This window comes from Cygnus atratus, chromosome 1, assembly GCF_013377495.2.
Source record: "Cygnus atratus isolate AKBS03 ecotype Queensland, Australia chromosome 1, CAtr_DNAZoo_HiC_assembly, whole genome shotgun sequence".
Lineage (NCBI taxonomy): Eukaryota > Metazoa > Chordata > Aves > Anseriformes > Anatidae > Cygnus > Cygnus atratus.
In genome coordinates this window covers 36,007,776-36,025,772 of record NC_066362.1, presented here as the reverse complement: position 1 = coordinate 36,025,772, position 17,997 = coordinate 36,007,776, and the positions used below count along the sequence as shown (strand labels likewise).

Here is a 17,997-nt window from a genome sequence, read left to right as displayed (position 1 = left end):
TGGTGAGTGGTTCTGATGGTGGGAGACATGCTCTGCATCCAAGGGGATTTCAGCTTGCAACATTTTCACATTCAGTCTTCTTAAATGTGTAAATAAATGCAAATGAAACACTTAGGAAGTGTTATCCCAGCTTCATGGGTCTGTTATTAAGGAAAGAAGTTAGGGAACTTCCCCAAAGCCTTGGGAGCAGGGAAGAGTCTGTCCTCCAGGTTTGGGGTAGAGGTGTGAAACCAGTTTGTGTGTGTGTGTGCATCTATATCAGAGACCTGACACAGCTGCTGTTCTTATCCTTGCAGGGATTCAAAAGCAATTGATTGTGCTGCAAATAGGAAAAGTGAAAAATGATGTAGCAGCAATTTAATCAAGTGGCAGCTAAAATATAGGGGTTATTACTCTATAAAATGCTCTACAAGCTCATCAAAGGAAACTTGATGTTAACAGATTCGTTTAAAGAAAGTGGTATTGAAACAGTAACCGTTGTGAAAATTGCGGTCTACAGCTACCTGCAAGGAGGTTGCAGCAAGGAGGGTGTCAGTCTCTTTTCTCAGGTGAGAAGGAATAGGACACGAGGAAATGGTCTCAAGTTGCACCACGGGAGGATTAGGTTGAGCATTATGAAGAATTTCTTTATGGAGAGGGTGGTCAAGTGTTGGAACAGGCTGCCCAGGGAAGTGGTGAAGTCCCCATCCCTTGAGGTATGTAACAGACATATCTATGGGGTGCTAAAGGACATGGGTTAGTACCGAGACGCCGTAGGTCAGGTTGACCATTAGACTTGATGATCCTGAAGGTCTTTTCCAACCTCTATGATTCTATGAGACCCCCCCAGAGCCTCTCTGTTAGAAGTGACCAGCCATGTTCCTGTACAATGCTGTCCCACCAGGAGACGCCACCTCATGAAATCCATAATATTCCCTGAATATTTCATTCTTGGAAGAGCAGAAAAAAAGTGTTCTGCTTAAGCAGCTGTATTTTAAATACATTTTTGCAATGAAATACATGTATCATGTGTATGAAAGTATGAAAGAATTGTAGCAAAACAATGCAATAAGACAAAGTTCAAAACTTTAATTCAGGGAGAGGTGACAGAGAGTCTTTTGTCCATTTTTTTATTATGGAAAACATATTTTGGCTTGTAGAATTTGCTGTGAAAGGTCTGTTACAAGCCAGCTTTGTTTTCTCTTTCTGCATTTCTTAATGCTTTGTTTTAGGTCTTGTATTAACGAGGTGTTCAGCTGTGCAAGAAATATTTTTTTTTCTCAGTTTGTGGTTGACCTTTTGATTGCTTCAACTTATTTGCTATAACTTCACAGTCCAGGCTTCTCAAATTTAGATTTTAGATATAAAATACGTTCATAAAGATGCAATGTGGAGTTAATATCTAATACATAGAATGAGGGATGCAATTGCAGTTCTTGAGTCTCCTGAAGGACCATGGGACCAATTGGTTTGGTGTCTGAGTCTGGAACAGAGGGTGTCACTTGTGAAATAATCAGGCAAGATTTAGCAGTTATTGACTGGTTTGTTTCAGGCCTTTTGGAGTGTTTCTGCTTTATCAAAAGCCAAATGATGTATTTTAGAGCACAAGCCAACACCCGATGCCCTACGTTTCCACACAGGTTAACTTGCTCACTGCTTGGGCTGGATACGAGGTTTCCCTCCTGCTCAGGACATGCAAAACCCTGTGGTGGCCAAAAGCCAGCACTGTTGCCATGAGATGTGCAATATCCAGCTCTCTTTACAAGGTAAACGCTACAGAAAACCCACACGAACTATGAGCAGCTATTATGAACTGAATCCAGTCCTTTGCTGAGCTAGCAAGGTGTGGTCTGACTCCTACAGCATTTGGATGCTGCTATACCTTGGACCATATCAGTTGGGATTCAGTCTACACAGAATGGCTGGGGTTGGAAGGGACCTTAAATACCATTTAGCTCCAACCCCTTTCCAGTGACACCTTCCACTAGATGCAGTTGCCCAAAGTCCCATCCAACCTGGCCTTGAACACTTACAGGGATGGGGCTTCCACAGCTTCTTTGAGTAACTTTCAAATATGTGTCACCATGCTCATAGTGAAAAATGTCATCCTTATATCTATTCTAAATCTACCCTCTTTCAGTTTAAAACCAGTGTCCCTATTGCTACATGCCCTTGTGAAAGCTCTCTCCCCATCTTTCTTATAAGCTCCCTCTATGTACTGGAAGGCTGCGGTGAGGTTTCTTCAGAGCCTCCTCCTCTCCAGTTTGAACAACTCCAGGTGAGCACTGGATGGAGGTCTTGGTGCATGGAGCCACCCTGGCCTGAGCTGCGCTGTCCCCAGCACGCAGCTGTTCGGGCAGGTTTGGTTCTTGGCCAACGTCTGGGGACAGTGGGCAGCTGCTGGGAACACTGTAGGGCCTGGGATGGCACTTTTTTTTTTTTTATTATTTCTTCACAAAAATAATGGAAATGTTGGGAAAATTGAAATTATCTGTAGGACTTGCCTCTGCATCAATTTAATTTAACTAAGAGAGAAAAACAGATTAGCAGAGTTATTCCATGGTTAGCTAGGTTTCTGGGAGAATATGTTTAGTTCAGCGTAACAATGGACGTGTCTGATAATGGAGATGGCACCGAAACATGCACAAAAATTATATTTAAATACTTGAGCCTGCTGGAACACCTCTAAAATAAGAAAAGGTAAAAATAGTGAAATAGCAAACACCGACACTGCTGACTTGTAAACAGAAAATCAAGTTACTTCTGTAGAGGTCAACACCAAGACCTGATGTTGCAATGCAACTACAAAATACAAGAAAAAAACCCTTAGGCTTCTGCAAAAAAGCTTGTAAAAAAGCAGCTGCGGCTTCCCTGAACATACACATTTTCATGAAGGCACTTCATGGATTTGTACAGATATGAAAGGCATTTAGGCCTACCATATGTAAGAAATATATTCCTGAACTTCTGGTTTGTGGAAAAGTAAGTTCTTTTTTGATGCTTGGAGCATTTTGAAGGGCCAAGGTTTAAGGGCGGAATCAAAGCAAACATTGTTCAGGCCCGTTACTCAAGTTGCACCGGGGCTTTTCACCTAAACTTCTGTTTGGTCTTTTCTGAAAGTTCCTCATTTTGTTGATCTACATTAGGGGTAAGAAAATAAAGCCCTGTCATTGGCAGGCTTTTGTTTCTCCTGGCTTCTGGATCACTGCCTGCAGCTTTCCCAAACCCTTACCAAGCAGAGCTGGGGAGGTTGCAATGCCCAGTGTTGCTCCTTGTGCCTGACCTTGGGTTTCTTCTGGACTCCTCCAGGTACCTGGACACCAGAAGAGAAGCAAAACCCCAGTCGTGCTCCTGTGCTGTACTGATTTCCAGCGGTGCGGTGGCTGCAGTTCCGGGTCCAGGAGCAGCCCTCCGGTGGCTTCAGCAGCACCCTTGCTCACGGGGCTGCAGGTGGGACCACGTCTGGCTGGAGAAAGCTGGGCACGAGGGTGGGGTGGTCCTGTGGGTGTGGGGCGACCCCGCACCGCTGCCCACCGACCTGCTCCTCTCACCTGGCAGGGTGTGCAGGGCAGGCAGGACTGACCGCATCGCCCGATTTTCTCACCCCAAAGTGAAACAGGGTAAAAAGTAAAAAATGAAGCAGGACTTTCAGAGTGTACCCAGCTCTTTGCTGCTGAGTGATGATGTGTGCATATATGTGTTTTGTCATTGTTACTGTTGTTTTTGAAGGAGAATAGAGGGGAATTTGGAATTTACTCTGTGAATTGCCAGCCCCAGATTAGCCATTTCAATTCCTGATTGTAATCTTGTGTATAAATGGATTTTGTTCAGGGTAATTGGGATTTAACCATAAATTTAGCCTTTTGATGTACAATTTAAAAAAAATTAAAAAAATAGTCTGTATGATAGGTCTGAAATTATTTTTGACATGCTCTTGGAGTAGTGCTGAAGAAAAAAACATCCAAAGAGTTGAGAAAAATGTTGCAGTGAAGTTCAGCTTACACGTGAGAGTACTGGTGGGAACTCCGTTGTGTTCACCTCGCTGGTCCTTCACTGTGGTATTGGTGTGTGATCATAATGGGTATCTCTGTAGACATTGTAGTCAGGAAAAAAAGGTGAGAACCTATGGGATGTGTTACACTGACCAGTGCAACTATCTCACAGCACTCAGCATTTCTTGGTCAAGGCTGTGAAGGATTTCGGCTATTTTCCACCTTTAGCACACTTTAAATGTACACTTCATGACTCTGATGACTGTCTCCTTGTTAATGTTTCATTGCAATCAAAAAGCCATTGTTAGAAAAACGACTATTTCAATGCCTATTTTGTTCCCTTGTAGAGCAGAGCTGGTCTCAGTGATTTGGCTCTCCTGGAAAGTAATTCATTCAAATAAATGTAAATCGCCTTTTTGTGTTGTTGGGCCAGTGCTTATAGCTTTCAGCACATGCTACAGAAAATGCACATGGCAGGCACTGAGCGGGGAATCGGTGTGCTCCATGGCAATAAGAACAGGCAGCACTGGGCTGTGGTGAAGCCATGCTGCCATCTTGAGTGCAGCCAATATTGATTCCAATCCTGCAAGTCTGCAGCCTCCTTTGCGGAGCACAGTTTTTCTGTCTTCATGCTTTACAGCCCAATTTGTTTCACCTTGCACTTCCCACTGTTATTTCACTTCTACGGTTTGTTAACTGAAAACCAGCCAGGCACGGCCCCCAAGCCAAGAAGCAGCTCGTGCTGGTCCTGCTGGGCCGCCGGGTGCTCGCCCCAACGCGGGGTGCGCCCGCCTCGGGCCCACTGCAGCTTCGGGTGGAAAACCGCCTGCCAGCTGCCCCTTGGGCGCCTGCGTTCGTGTCCTGGTGTTCTTAACCTAGGCAAAGTTAAAGTTTCTTTGTAATTTCGTGGAAGGTGTGATATTCCTACCAAGAAGAACGGCGCTTTCCTGCCGTGTTGCTAGTTAATGGTTGGTCTGGTCTCAGCTGCTCCCCGTGGATCCACGCCATCTGGACAAAGTGAAGGGTTGTCCCTCTGAGCAGTGGGGACTTCACCAGCCCAGCTGAGGCTCCTCCTGTGCAGGGCCACGAAGGAACAAACTCCACATCTCTACAGGGAGAACTGGGAAAGGGTGCCAGGCTTTTGAGTTATTCCGAGTTTTCCTGGGGCTGGCTGACCAGGAGTTTTGAGTCCTGGAGCTGCACGTGGCCTGAAGCAGGCCTTTTCAGGGGTGACCTGGTGAGCTCAGTGCACCACTTCCACTGCTGCTCATTTTCTGTCCTGTTAATAAACTTTACTCCGAGCACCAAACCGTCACTCCTGTTGCTTTGCTGAGTGCTATTAGGGCAAGCGGCTCCCTGTCCCCCTGCCAAACCCTCTGTCCCCTGACGGCAAGGCTTGCTTTCACTGCAAAACCCGGGAGCAAACTAGAAAACCAGAACAGCACAACAACAGAACTCCACTATGAAGATAAACGACAGGAGGATGCTGCCCTTCTTGTGATTTCCCATTTATTTTAAAATAGATTGAAAGCTGCCAGAGAAGCCTCTCTCCCCAGCAGACTAAGGGCTGACTGTGAAAATTAGGTTACGCTTCCTCTGAGCTACGCAGGCCCTGGAATGAGGACTGACCTGTGCCTCCCCTTCCTGCAGCTCTCAGCCGGCTTTTGTGCGGCAGAGGACAAGGCGAAATACCTAAAGTAGGTCACTGGACACGGGAATACAAAGGCTGGCACCACGGGCTGGCAGACGAGCCCACCAACAAGGACTCGTGTTCCTGCGGGTTTTCCAGCAGCACCAGGAGGGAAAGCTTTGCTCCAAGCAGTGGTGGCTGATGTGTGTCCCCTGCTTCTCCTCCCTTCCCGCCGGGCAGGTGGTGGTCCTCCTTTTTTTTTTTTTTTTTTTTTTAATTATTATTAATATTTCTTTTAAGCAAGGTTTGGAAATACTTTTCCATCTCCTCGTTTTCCCTCTGGGGAGTGGGCAAGTGGTGTCAGGGTGCTGGGTGAACCCAATGGGAGGTGGGGGGCGGTCTCTCCAGGCAGGCATGGGGACAGGGCATGGCCACCCACGACGGCTTTTTCCCCCTACTGTGCAAGGTCAGGGGCTCTTTGCAGAGGTGGGCTTCAGAAATGGAGGGGCTTGGGATGGTGCTCTGCAAGTTCGGGAGCATCCTGTGCGGGAACAAGCACTTCTTCAGGCCAGGATGGTGCTGGGACCTGATGGGGTGGGGTGAGAGGTGCTGGTTATTTTCTCTGTACGCGGAAGGTGAAGGTAAATCGGAAATCCACACTAGGCAGTATGGAGGTTTACCCATCGAAACTACACACACAGACAGAACTATCTTCTTTATTATAAAGATACACTATGAGGAACAAACCTGAATGTATACTGAAGCTTGTAATGGTACATGCCAAAATGTACAGTACTATACATAAAAGTGCATTGTCACAACAGATTAACAGTACATTTCTCTTCCAGAACCATGAAGTATCCATGTTTTCGTTTGTTCTTCGAGGATGGAAGGAATGCAATGGGAATGCAGCCATACACAAACAGGGAAGGATGCAATGGAAATGCAACAGTACAAGAGCAAGGCTAAAGCTCCTCTAAAATTTAAAGGCACTTTCACATGTACATACTACAGATGTACATTGACACAATTAGGTAACAGTCAACAAGCAGGAAGCTACCAGTACTGCGATTTATCAAACTTGACAGTAAAGGACAATACTGATTTGATTAGGTGTGCAGGAGTTACCCTTTAGTACGTCTGTAGTTGTATCGGTCTTTCCTGTTACATATCCACCTACTATACTTTTAAGTATCTATAATAACCATCAAACTACACATTTAACTGTGTGAATGCACTAAAGTGGATGCATTCACTAAATGCACTGCTTCTAATATTTTTTTTTCTGCTAAACAATTTCTAATATAAGCATTATGGAGTCCAGTACAGTTATTTAAACATACAAAATTCCCTATGCAATTTAAAGATACAGGTACCCATCTCAGTTATGCCAAGTAGGTTATTTTAGGAACGCTAGACTAAAACTGCACTCAAATGACAGCTGAAATTCCAGTTTGTTCCACTGATTTGAGGAGAGGGGGGAACTACTCGCATGTATCTTCTGGTCCCGAAGAAGTGAGCAGACCCTACAGACCAGCACTGACTGGGCTGGAGATGCACTGCTCGAGCTGCACAGCCCACGCTGGGGGATTAGGATTTTGCAGCTAACCTAGGTAGATTACAGCCCGCAGCTGGGGGCTGATGGGTTTGCAAACGCCAGGAAGGGTGGGAAGAGCCCTGACACGTTGGCTCACCGGTGCAGTTCGTGGGATGCTTTTCACACCTGGGGCTTTGAATCACCTATCTACAGAGAGTAAACCACAGCAGGTGTAAGTTGCTCGTAAGTCTCAGCACCTCAGTAATTATGTCTGTCAAATGTCATCACTACTCCTCCCCTCCGAAACTGAATTGTTTACGTATAGTGAGGGGGGCGACCTAAAGCTTTGCAATGGTGAGATCTTAAATAACGTGTGGAAAGACAGATCTTACTCAAAGCCTGTTGTGCTCCTCTAGCTGAACCACAGTGGATTTTTCTTCCCCCATCTTCTTCACCAAAACTTGTTTTATGGGTTGGATGCTGGAAAATATATTCACAGAAATAATGTTATGCCTTACTGTTGCAATGTACGTTTAGTTCACGTGTAACACAGCCCAACAGCAGAGCACTAGGCGAGGCTGACAGCCTTCACTCACACACAGACACAAGAAAGGTATTTATTCCTGTCATTAAAATGAAGGGGGAAAAAGGTTATGGAAAACTTGAGTCAGCTTGAATCTAGGTGGTAGAAAATCAGCTGCCTGTCCTGCGAGTGACCCCTGCCCAGCTGGCAGGAGGCCGTCCGTCTTCGGAGCCCCTTTCTTGCTGCAGTCAGCACAACCCAGGGAACACGCACGGTGTTTGCGCTGCGTAAGGCAACCTGCAGAGCTGGGTCAGCTCGAAACTCTGACTATTACAACTCAAATCACGCTTTTAATTGGACACTGAGCAGTAAAGTCAATGGGAAACTTTGCTGAATTACTGTGTAGTTGATCCTTTTAATCGCCCATCAGCCTACCTAATGGACCAACAGATTCACATACTCCCCAGAGCCTGGCTCGCTGAACTACGAACTTTAAATGAAATTAGCTTTTGTGAAAAACGCTAAATTCCTCAGGGAATGAGGGTCTATCTTTGCGGAAAAAGCTATTACAGCGGATGGCAAGAGGAGTTTCTGGATACTATCCTGGAGACGTGCTTTAGCTGTGACCTGAAATGATGCTTTTTTATCGGTGAGAGCAACGTGATCTCCAGATCTATCCAGATCATCTCCAGTGAGACTGCCAACAAGAAAGCTAAAACTTGGTGCCAATTGTGAGAGTTGTGAGGGCTTTATTTTGTGTGTGTGTGTGTCTTAAATAAGACGTGGCCTGAGATGACTTAGACGTTCCACACAGACACTTAATCCTCACATGCTAGATTTCGGCTCTTACTAACCTGCTTGAGATTTGGTTTGGTGACCTAGAAATGAGAGTTTCCACTTCCCCCGATACCCCCCTCCCCGCCCCTTAGTTTTGTGCAGGATTTGGTATTACGTAATTATAGTAAGACTGTGAAATATGGTACAACGTGGCAAGCTGTTTGTGATCCGTGTTGATTTTATTACAAATGGTGCAGCATCAAGTTTTCAAGTAAGTCTACGTTGTGTTTTTTCTTTTTTTAATGATGCACAATTGTCCAGTTTTTCTTTTAATTGAAACCATACAAAATACAAATGCCCATGTTAATGTAGCTAGTTTCAGACAATACATTCAAAAACACTGAAAAACAAAGCCTCTCCAGTTATAAACATGAACCAAATGGTGTTATGGAGCCCTGACTTCTATCGTTAATCCATTTCTTTCCCTAGCATACCCCAGCCGGGCACTGTGGGTGGCTGAGCTTTCTACATTGTGCAAGATTTGTCTGCTGGACCCTGGGAAGGAGGGGAAGGCCCTATGCTAGGATTTGTTTTTGGAAGAACAATAGGTTTTGGCCTAAGAGCAGGAGGTTTCAGCTGCACTCCCATTCTAGGGGCCACCATGGGCTTGAAAGTACTCATGGTGTCACTGGAAGAACTAGTGCTACGGCGAATCTGGGGCTCAGAGCTCCGTAAAACTACGCTATGGAGAGGGCTCAGCGACTCCGTGGAGGTGGCAGGGGTGGGGCTGTTCTTCATCTGCTCCAAGGTGTCCAGCACGACGTCCGGGGCGTGCTTCGCAGAGCTCTGCCGCTCCAGCTCGCGGAGCTCGTTCAGCGCCGTGTTCATCGTCTCCTCGATGTCCTGGGGCAGAGCACAGAGAGAGCGGCAAGTCACTGCAATTGCTACTGAACGCAAAGAGCAGGAGGAGCAGGGGAGGGCGTGGAAAATGCACGAGTTAATTTGCCAACCACCCTCTCTTCAACGAATATTAGAGTGTTAAAGCCAATTTGCACCATGTTTATTTGAAAGACACTGCAATTAACAAGATTGCAACTTTTGCTTAACATTACAAAGATTTAACCTGTTTATGTGGCACTAGAGAGTCAACATGCATCTAAATAGTTAAAAAATCAATTAAGCCAAAACCTGGAAGCCATTTTATTCAGTGACTGTTAGGACAATGGATATTTGTTTTGCAGCATTTTTAACTGTGAAGATTTCTGTCATCTCTTGGGTAATGACAGCTGTAAAGATTTTAGTCCATTTATTATTTCTTAGTTGATTGCAACCCTCATCTACTTCCTTAGGTGTTCAGGTTTTGTACTGCCTCATAGGGATTATCAGCTCTTCTCTCCTCCTGTTTCTGAGCTAAATTTTAAGCAGAAAAAAAAATTAAGATATCATTGTTCAATGAGCTTTGCTAAGAAACTGTTTTTTTCTATCAGGATTTCCAGGACAAAGGATGAAAGAAAGCACCAAGACTAGTTTATTACTTTTCAGTGGAGTTGAGATATGACTGAGATTGATGACTGATCTGGTGTTCCCTGCTTGTTCACAGTAACTTTCATGTAAGTTAAACAAAGTTCAGATTCTTTCACTGCCAAATTATCACTAGTTTAGGCATGACAAAAAATAGCTTGAGCCAAACAGCGCTGTGTGTGGTTCAAGAAAGTAAATAAACAACTTAGAGTAAAACAAAACAGTAACAACACTTTGATTTCCTAACTCTCTAGTACATATTTCAGCTTTCTGACCCAACAATGCCCCTTATGGCCCTTGTCAGAAGCAGTGTTTGAAACCAAGCATTGTCAGTACATTAAATTTTAAAACATGAGTGCCAGTGTTATTGGAAAATACTTTTGCAATCATACTGTACCCTCAGGGTGCCCCTAGTAATCACGTTATACTACCTAGACAAAACCTGGGTTTTGAAGACAGTGGCATCAATTTGTTCAAGAGCTCACTGGTACCAGCTTTGTATAACAGACCAATTTGATGACCGCGGTGCTCCCTATTCCGTCCTTCTCATCTCTTTGCTGCCAGGAATGAGACTGTTTTGGTGCTCACACAGGGACAGTATTGCCCATGATTTATGCTGGTGCAAATTCTTGCATTTTATGTTCATAGGAACAACTACAAGCATCAAATCAACATACTGCATGAACTATATGAAAACTAAATATCCACAAGACCCTGGAATGTAAATCTGTGCTTTGAATGTCAAAGGCTGTTACTAGCCAGTCAAAGCACTCTTCTGCACACCGTAATATTCAGAAATAATTGAACACTAATTACATGCACGTTAGATTAGGCCTGCCTTCATCAGAGCACACAGATTTACATAACAGTTGTAATCATATATCATCCTAGTGGTGCATGTGGCAGAGACAATTTCATTATGGTATAAGAGGAAATAATTTCTTTTTATTGCTTCTGCAATGTCTATTCCCCTTGTGCTTCTCTATCCAGAATCCCTTAATGCATCTTCTTTCACATGCACTCTGTTTACCAAGCTAAGTAGGATATTCTCCTGCACACACACACTCCTACTACTGCCTGTGCTCTGTGCTATGCTGTTCACTGCGATTTGCCCCTCAGAAAAGCGGAGAGAGCAGAAAAAAAAAAGACACAAACCTGAGCTATTGACTCTGGGTCCAGTGGCTTATGGTCGTTGAAGCCTGTGTACTGACCAGAGGATGTAGATCTTCTAATGGGAGGGCTATCAATCTTCTTCAGAGAGTCGTGCCTGCTGATGTTAGTGAGACTGCCGTGCCCAGGCCTACGCCTCCTTTCAGGGCTGTCTGCATTGAGGTTGCGGTTTTGAAGGAGGGCCCTGGGGCTGCAGTGAGTTGCCAGGTTGGGGGAGCCCAGCTCCACAGAGGAATTAGAGAGGGGGTGCGGCGGGTGTATGGGGCAGTGACCGTCACTGCTTCTGCCGGGGCGTCTTAGAGGAGGTGGAGGTTCTGATCGCTTTCTTTGCCTGCACGAATGAAGAAGTGGTCATAGTACAAGTGGTAGTGACCCACCACAAGAACGTGGAGAAGTAATTGCTGTGTTACCTGAGCTGTGGGTAGTACTACTGAAAACCTGGCATCCGCAAGCTTACCTTCCTAAATACACGTCGGAGTGACGGTCAGTGGGAGAATTCATGTCCTTTGATGACGACTTGTCCTCAGTTATGGGTCCGCTGCTGGCCTCACTGTCCGCTTTTTGGCTCAGTGTATCGGAGAAAGTATCATCCCTGAACAGAAGACACATGGTGAGATAAGAGGTCAGTGAGTTCGGTGTGACAGCGAGTATCTTGGCACTCCCAGATTTTAATCCCCATTAGGGAATTTCCTTAAGAAAAGCAAGCATGTTATAATGCACTGCAGCCTCTCCAGCTCTCCAAAAATCACTTATAGTCCTTCTGTTTATTGAGCTCTTTACGTTTCTGTTTACATGCAACCTATATGTAAACAAGAACGTTGTCATCCTTGGCAAAGCACACGTTTAATACGGTTTAATATTGTAAAACAAGAGTTTCCAGTCCTTGCTATTCTGAAGTTAACAGTTGCTGCAAAGAGATAGTCCAATGAAAATAGGTGCAGCAGCAGCAGCCATCTCTTAATGTACTGGGAACACGTCCATAAACAAAGCAGTTTAACCTACTAGTGGCTTTTGATTAAGAGACACCAATTCAGGACAACAAGGACGAAGCCATCCTGCTTAGAAGGCAAAAATTTAACCTATCTGAGCCCTCAAAGCACTGTCCCATTTGGAAATTACTTGTTAATTCCTTCAGTATGCTGTTATACCCCCCCCGAGAACCTTGTCGTGCTAGACCCTGCTTACATATCCTGCACCACTATGTACTGGTGAGGGACAAGTCCATCGATGCCGTTGTGCCTTCCTTCCCACCAGTCTTCAGAGGCTCGATGGTACAGGAGAAGGGAAGCTCCTTTTTTGAAAGAGAGCTCTCGTGCAGATCTTCCGACGTAGTCAAACTTGGCTATAGCTTCTATGGGCTCGCACTCTGGGTAGGGAGGGAAAAAGAGCGGTTATCAGATCCCACACAGGCTTATCTGTACATTTTGGCTTCATAAAACCCCTCGATTGCATTTTCTCTGTGCTCACCCTTATTGAGCAGAACTGGCAGATCAGCTGAGCTAAGGCCGACTTCAAGCAGTGGTTATAATATGTCCCTTGCAAAGAAACACAAACAGTCTGTGCCCTGAATGTGAAACATCTGGGTTGCTTTGGACGCCGCAGAAAACGTAACAGCAGACCCAAACGTGACCATAGCTGCTGCCGGGAGAGAGGCCTCTGCCTGCTGCTGGAAGGGCTCTCTTCTGCCCGGGAGTGGGATGGAGGCGAGGTAATGAAGACCTCTGAAAATAAGACGAACGACCTCAGATGAATAACTGGAGGTCTAAGGAAGCTGCGCGATAAAAGAAAAGTAAATGGGAGTGCCTTTAACATCTGCAGCAGCAAAGGAAGGAAGACAGGATTTCCTTCTGCATGAGTAAGGATGCGCTGCTGTGTTGGACTGTGTTAAAGGCTTTAAAATCTTAAAGCGATGAGATTTCTGTCTTTTACATGACAAGTGTGCAGGCCTAGTGAACACCTTATGTTTTAAAATACACTGAAACTAGTATTTGAATCTGCATTAGCTGCTTTTGACACCCTGTTGAGTAAGGTGAACAGCTCCAGACTGCCTAAGGACGCAGGGGCAGTCCCGGCGTGGCTGGAGGCTGCTCCAGGCAGTTCTGCCTGCTCCAACATCCCAAGTCCCTCTGGTGTCTGCAAGGGACTCTGGTATTTCCTAAAGTCAAATATGGATTACAGCAGTCCTGGCCAATCTCCACACAGTGTGGCAAAGCCTCTCCATCAAGAAGTAATAAAGCAGCACTTTTTCTTAAAGCCTGGTTTTAAAGGATATTCAAACAAACAAATGAACAAACAAACAAAGACATAACATTGTCTTCCTTCGGTATTTAAGCAAATTCATCCCGATAGTGGTAATGGGCCCTATCCTGTAGCCTGTCCTTGGTTCAGAAACCTCCTGATGCCAGTGAAGTGCAGATATATTCAGAGCTGTCCCCAGACACCAGTAAAATGGCTGTAGTATTAATGTCTAGTTTTTTACACACAACACCAAAACCACTTTAGCCCAAACAGATTATGATTTGTTATCACAGTCTCAAAATACAAAGAAAAACCTGCAAAATACTGTCCTAAAAATTGCATACACTGTTGGCTTGAATAACTCAAAGTAGAGCCCCTGAAATGACAAATTTCTTTATGTAACCAGAGCAATATTTAAGTGGAAATTAACATCTGGGCTAATGACCAGCATAGCAACTTTCTGTCTGGTGCAAATTAAAATCGCCGAGGCTGTAATTCCCCAAAGAGCCAGGCGTGTAATAAAAGCCACTGTCCCTTTATGACAACATTTCGTGCAGGAATATCTTTTTAAAATTAACTTCATCCTGCAGTACGCAAATATAATGACAATACCTTTATTGAGGCTATAGTTTGCAGCTATTTTTAATAACTTGCCCAACCTGCAGAAGGCTGTCTTGTGGTTTGCTGCTTATGCAGCCGTGTTCAGAGCTCCTGTTAGTGATGAACTGCAGGGGGTTTAGGTTAGCCAGGAGCTATAAGACCAGAAACTTTCCAGAGGTGGCACACAGGGGTATGGAGAATTCACTGTCACACACGCAAATATAAAGCACACTGGAAGAAATGACTTTAATTACATAAATGCAACTGTTCTAGTAATAACAGCGTTAATTCTTCACAATGCACCACTGCTGGATGGCTCAGTGAAAGATATTCCCTGGGGTGGGGTGGTGGTGATAGTTTATTTTATTTTTAAATGTTTTTAAGCAAAGGCAGCGTAAAGATGACACAGATGGAGACATTCTGGAAAACTTGGAAAACTTTAATGCTGCTGTATATATTTGTGATTTATTCTAATATACGATCTTGTTTTCATTTCTAGCTATTCTGTATGTAACAGTACAGATGTGACAAAGCAATTACAGGTATGGAAAGACATTATTGCCATGGCAAGATAAAGTAAACTAAGTGTGCCTGTTTATCTTGCATCATGTTTTAAGAGAGAAATATTAAATTGAATCGCAATAATCTAATATTGATAAAAGGAAATGCCGTTTTTATACATATCGTGCATGCTGCTTGTGGAATTCTTTATAGGAAGGTATTACTGAGATCAGGTAAAATTAAAAAGGACAAGACATTTGGATGAGCACGCTGTTTTCAGATGACAGGTATGTTATGGGCTATGGAAGAGCGGGTCACAAATTCAGAAGCATAAGCTCCCAGCTTTCAGAGTGCCAGTCATTCACTAGAGGCTAATACGATAAAATGCAAAAAAACACCCACACCACCAACAACCAAACACCACAAAAAAAAAAAACACAAAAAAACCTCAACAACAACAAGAAATCCCACTTTCCAGCAAGAAAACCCCAAATTGCCTAGACCTATTTTCTTTTGGCATTCTCTGAAGTTAACTGATGATGGCCATGAATACCGGGCTGACTGAGCTAAGCTGGCTCCTTATGGCATCTCCTGTTACTCTGCTAATTTAAACAGGCCATACAGTGTCCCACACTTGAGCATTCAGGTCTAAATGTCTTTTTACTTACAAACTAATGGACTAAATTAGAAATCTCTCTCTCTCTTGGTAGTATTACACAAATGTAAGTTTGGCACAGGATGGGAGTCTGTCTCCTGCATCCCCCATTGCCCAAACCTCAGTACAGACTCACGTATTTTCTCAGATGTCTGAAGGAAGTCGCCCCATTGGAAACAGCTGCATGAACTGGTTATGTACAGATAATGATGTTATTTTTGAGACATGTTTGTTAGATTTTGGCAACAAATTCTGCTTCTTCGCGGAGGAACGCTCAGTAAATCTTACACGGTTTTATTAATGGAACCAAAAATAAATTCAGACAGGTTTTACTATTTTGAAAGGGGCGTTTTCCTTGCCTGAATGTTCCTGTTACATGGACAGAACTTTCCAGTCGCAAACAGTACTCAGATTTTACATCTTAAATAGCAATTCACCTTTTTATAGGTCAAGCCTGAACAGTTAAAACCGAAGTACCATGACAGTTACTCCTAGAAATAAATGCATTTTGAAAAGCTAAGCCATTTAATATCAAGGTTAGTGAATGACAGACGAGCATTTTTCAAAAAAGCAGAAGTGATGAAAGCTAAATTTGGGATCTGTATCTCGAATTCTGCATGGTACTGAATTGTAATGTCTGACAGAAAAATTGACAGCTTGGAGGGAAATGTAATTGCACTGCTCTGTCCATACCTGGGGGCACTTGCCTACAACAGCAAGGAGTATTTGGTGACATATATGATCTCACCAGCTCTCATCTCTAGTGATTCAGGCACAGGAATGGAAATGAAAAATTAGGACAAATTGAAGAAGTGTAGGAAAAGCTTTAGGGACTCTGTTAATCAGCCAGCTTTGTTCTCACTTTTCACTGATGCCCCCAAGTTTTGTTATGATTATTACCACCATTTGATGATACGCTATGTTGTAGTGGGCTTAAAAACCAAGGTCGGACTGCAAGTAGAGCTGTCCTGATCCAACAGCTCGGGAGAGCAGGAAGGACATAGGACACATAAGTGCCAATTTTAACGTTGCAATTGGAGTGCCAGATGTAGTATTAGCCTCCCTCCAGAGGCGACAGCATTAAGGTGGCACAAGGCTGCCCACTGCACCTTGGGGCACAAGGAGCAGAGGCTGAGAGGGGAGATGTCCCCCTGCGCTTTTCAGGGGGATTGCTGTTGCCGTACACTTCCTCAGTTACCCCGGATGCACGCTGCCTGTTGGGAATACAGTACATCCTGAAATCCCCCAAGAAGAAGCTAGCTCCCCATCTGCTTAGCCTCTTCTGCACCCCATCAAAGAACAGCAGCGTTGCAATTTCCGAGTCTTGTCCTCAGGACAGCAATTCTCTGACTGGGGAACAACGAAAGCAAAGCAATGTTGCGAGGCGTTGACAGAAGAGATTTGTCGATCACAGCATGCACTGCTGAAAAACAGTAAAAATACTGTGTGTTGGAGACACGACTGTAGCTTATAGCCTTCCATGTCCCTGTAATTTTTGTTTGCAGCAGAACTACCATCTCAGTTTTTACCCTATGTTTATGAGCTATCTATGAACAGTCTGACAGTAATTGTATGTATGTTTTCCCAAGAGAAATGACCCATCTGTTTAACTTCCTCAGGAAATTCTCATTTACTTCCTTTGAAAACAAATCTGGTCACCCTTTCTCATATGCCTCCAATAAGAATAAAAATTCTCCAGCAAATTAAAGGCAAAGGAAATATTCTAAAAACTCCTTGAGCAAAACATAAAAAAAATCCTTCATCCGTTGAATCTTTACCGAAGAGGCACTTTCAGGTAGATGTTCTGTAGCAAAATTACATATATATATATATTTGTGCCTCAGCTTGAGTACAAATGTTCTGAACTTTACAAATCAAATTTCATTTCCAGATTTAGGAGAAAAAAGAAACTGTTTTTCTAAATAGGGATACTTTCTGCAAATTGAAAAAAGCCTGTAAACACAGTAAAATGTATCATCTTCTTTCCTCTTCCCTTTCCAGTGATCAACAAATAAATGAAAACAAATAGCCTTAGGAAAAAAAAAGACAACTTATATGAATAAAATTGAAGAGTTACGAAGTATTTATATGCTCAATTGTAAGTTCCAGTTGTCTTTTCCCTGAACTTCCAGATGTTACCTCTGTAGACATAATACATTTTTTAATTTTTAAAAACTCTGCTTGTTTTGTAAATTGTAATTAAACATTCCTAGCACTACTTAAACAGAAAATACAGATGGGTTTATTCTAGTAGGCACAGAGAGATTCACTTGCAGTTTAAGTTTATACAGCAAGTAAATCTTTACAATAAGTATAGTAGAAAAATAAATCCTTTAGCTTTTGATCATAACCTCTGGATTATGTTTCAATAGCCCTGTAATTGCTACAGGGCTAGCTGTTTGATCGTGGTTATGTACAGAACATTTTAGCATAAATCTAATCAGACTTTCAACATTAAAAGAAATTTACACAATCTGCTTCTTCCATCTCCTAACAGGGTGAAATACATAAGTACCGTGTGTGCGACCAGTACAGCAACAACGCCGCACCTCCCTTTCTCTCTCTCCACATAGAACTGGCAGCGATGCATCCAGCTTATAACCAGTGAATCAGTCACATTAAACCACCAAAATACTCCAGACCCTTTAGTGGAAGCTTTCTTTTTGCCCATCACAGGTCAGTCAGTGACTCCCAGGAGATTCAGTATGTATGCAGACTGCGCAATTCTCACCTATTCTCACTTCTGGTACCAAGAAGATTTTTTAAAAGGAATTGTCCAACAAATCACATGAATACATGTGTTGGAGTATATGTGAGATGGTGAATGCATTTAATTTAATGTCTACAGACAACAATAGAAAAGTGTGCTGTTAT

At 43.6% G+C, this 17,997-nt stretch overlaps 1 protein-coding gene across 2 annotated transcripts in view; it reads right to left on the bottom strand.

The window, feature by feature from the left end:
- Positions 1–6,301: 6,301 nt before the first annotated feature.
- Positions 6,302–17,997, bottom strand: part of SRGAP1 (SLIT-ROBO Rho GTPase activating protein 1) — a 151,467-nt gene continuing 139,771 nt past the window's right edge. For both annotated transcript variants that reach the window (XM_035543927.2, XM_035543928.2), the window contains exons 19-22: positions 12,315–12,495; positions 11,587–11,721; positions 11,115–11,460; positions 6,302–9,341 (exon numbers count right to left, since the gene is read on the bottom strand). In XM_035543927.2, coding sequence (XP_035399820.1) covers positions 8,964–9,341; positions 11,115–11,460; positions 11,587–11,721; positions 12,315–12,495 — 1,040 coding nt within the window. In that variant the 3' untranslated portion in view covers positions 6,302–8,963. The remainder of the gene's footprint in view (positions 9,342–11,114; positions 11,461–11,586; positions 11,722–12,314; positions 12,496–17,997) is intronic.